This window comes from Prionailurus bengalensis, chromosome C2, assembly GCF_016509475.1.
Source record: "Prionailurus bengalensis isolate Pbe53 chromosome C2, Fcat_Pben_1.1_paternal_pri, whole genome shotgun sequence".
NCBI lineage: Eukaryota > Metazoa > Chordata > Mammalia > Carnivora > Felidae > Prionailurus > Prionailurus bengalensis.
In genome coordinates, this window is record NC_057350.1 from 46,599,231 (window position 1) to 46,601,645 (window position 2,415).

The 2,415-nt window shown below is 34.4% G+C and overlaps 1 protein-coding gene across 1 annotated transcript; it reads left to right on the forward strand.

Annotated features, from left to right (window-relative positions):
• The first annotated feature begins 666 nt into the window (after positions 1-666).
• Positions 667-1,596, forward strand: LOC122492353 (olfactory receptor 5K4-like). Its single transcript, XM_043596056.1, has one exon. It carries the CDS (start codon positions 667-669, stop codon positions 1,594-1,596), a length of 930 nt encoding a protein of 309 aa, XP_043451991.1.
• The last annotated feature ends 819 nt before the right edge of the window (positions 1,597-2,415 follow it).

Genomic DNA, 2,415 nt, shown 5'->3' on the forward strand with positions numbered 1-2,415 from the left:
GCCCCTTCAAATCAGCATTTTTGTATCCTTCGGATAAATTCCTAGTAGTGTAATTGCTGTGTCATAGGGTAGTTCTATTTTTAATTTTTTGAGGAACCTCCACACTGTTTTCCAGAGTGGCTGCACCAGTTTGCATTCCCACCAACAGTGTAATAGGTTCTCCCCTTTCTCCTACATCCTCGCCAACATCTGTTGTTTCCTGAGTTGTTAATTTGACAGATACTATATAATTTCACTCATATGTGGAATCTGAGAAACTTAACAGATGAACATAGGGGAAGGGAAGGAAAAATAAGATAAAAACAGAGAGGAAGGCAAACCATAAGAGAGTTAAATACAGAGAAAAAACTGAGGGTTGATGGAGGTAGGGGGATGGGGGAAATGGGTGATGGGCATTAAGGAGTACACTTTTTGGGATAAGCACTGGGTGTCATATGTAAGAGATAAATCCCTGGGTTCTATTCCTGAAGCCAAGACTATACTGTATGCTAACTAACTTGAGAATAAAAAATAATAAAATAAGATAAGATAAAATAAAATAAAATAAAATAAAATAAAATAAAATAGCTTCTTTCTTTTTGTATATGGGGAAATTAGAGGGAAGAATAAACACACTCTAATTTAGAATTTCATTTCTTTACTTCTATCTCAGCTGAAAAGCCAGGAATGGCTAAGGAAAATAACTCTTTGACAACTGAGTTTATCCTCATAGGATTTACAGATCATCCAGTGCTGAATATTCTCCTGTTTTTGGTGTTCTTTGCCATCTATCTAATCACCATGGTGGGAAATCTTGGCCTGGTGGCATTGATTTCTATGGAGCATCGTCTTCACACACCAATGTACATCTTTCTGGGCAACTTGGCTCTAATGGATTCCTGTTGTTCCTGTGCCATCATCCCCAAGATGTTAGAGAACTTCTTTTCTGAGGGAAAAATGATTTCCCTTTATGAATGCATGGCACAATTTTATTTTCTCTGCCTTGCTGAAACTGCAGATTGCTTTCTTCTGGCAGCAATGGCTTATGATCGCTATGTGGCCGTTTGCAGCCCACTACAGTACCATACCATGATGTCAAAGAAACTCTGCATTCAGATGACCATAGGGACCTTCATAGCTAGTAACCTGCATTCCATGATCCATGTAGGGCTTCTGTTAAGGTTAACTTTCTGCAGGTCTAATCAAATTGACCACTTTTTTTGTGATATTCTTCCACTCTATAGACTCTCCTGTACTGACCCTTATATCAACGAACTAATGATCTATATTTTTTCAATGCCAATTCAAATCTTCACCATTGCCACTGTCTTGTTCTCTTATATTTGCATCCTTTTCACAATTTTTAAAATGACATCAAAAGAGGGGCGAGGTAAAGCCTTTTCTACCTGTGCATCCCACTTTCTATCTGTCTCAATATTCTACATTTGTCTTCTCATGTATATTAGACCATTTGAAGAAGGGGATAAAGACATACCAGTGGCAATTTTTTATACAATTGTAATTCCTTTATTAAATCCTTTTATTTATAGCTTAAGAAATAAGGAAGTGATAAATGGTCTTAAAAAATGTATGAAGAATTATAATATTGTTAAATAAACTTCATCTTCTATGGAAAACTGATTTTAATTCATTAAACTGTTTTATAGAAAAGGGACAAAGAGAAAGTTGTATTTATATGAACTACTAATCTCTAAATCATTAGACTGTATTTGCTAAAAGATATATAAATGTAATTTCAAAGTTGTCTGGCATTATCTTACTGAAAATTCCACAATTACCAGAGTAAATCAGGAGAAAATCCAATAGTAACTTTCATTACCAATTGTTATTACTCTCACTGAATTGTGTCAGGCTATTGTTCCAAACCATAATAAATAAACATAACATCAAGTTTAAGTGTCTAAATGTATAGAACAGTCACCTTTATTCATCTTGTCTAGTTAATGGAGGACATTATATCTGATCCTATGTAGAATGTTTGAAATATTAAAAATTTCCTGGCAGGAGAATAAAATACGAATTGCTATGCAGAAAAATGACCTTGGAGATACATGTAGGTTAGTCTGGGGGGAGAGAGGCTAGAAGCAAACTAATTGTAGTTGTGTATATTTAAAATAATGAAGTTTGATCTAGTAGAAGACTCCAAGAATGGGAAAAAATGGAATGAGAAGGAACACACATATAGTCACATATACATTTTGTAGAACAGTTAACGATGAGTTATAACAAGTTGGCTATAACAGATTAAGATCTACTTTAATTTTTAGTATAATTAAAGTTCTTTATTTTTTTAAAGAATAAATCATGTATTATGGAATATAGAATAGCAATTTACATCTCTCTGAGATGGAGATGTGCATATAAGAATTTTGTTGGAGTGGAGGAGTGGCCAAGATGGCGGAACAGCATGGAAGT

What these genes read in the sequence shown, in the direction of transcription:
- LOC122492353 (XM_043596056.1), top strand. Translation starts at nt 667, where the DNA reads ATGGCTAAGGAAAATAACTCTTTGACAACTGAGTTTATCCTCATAGGA.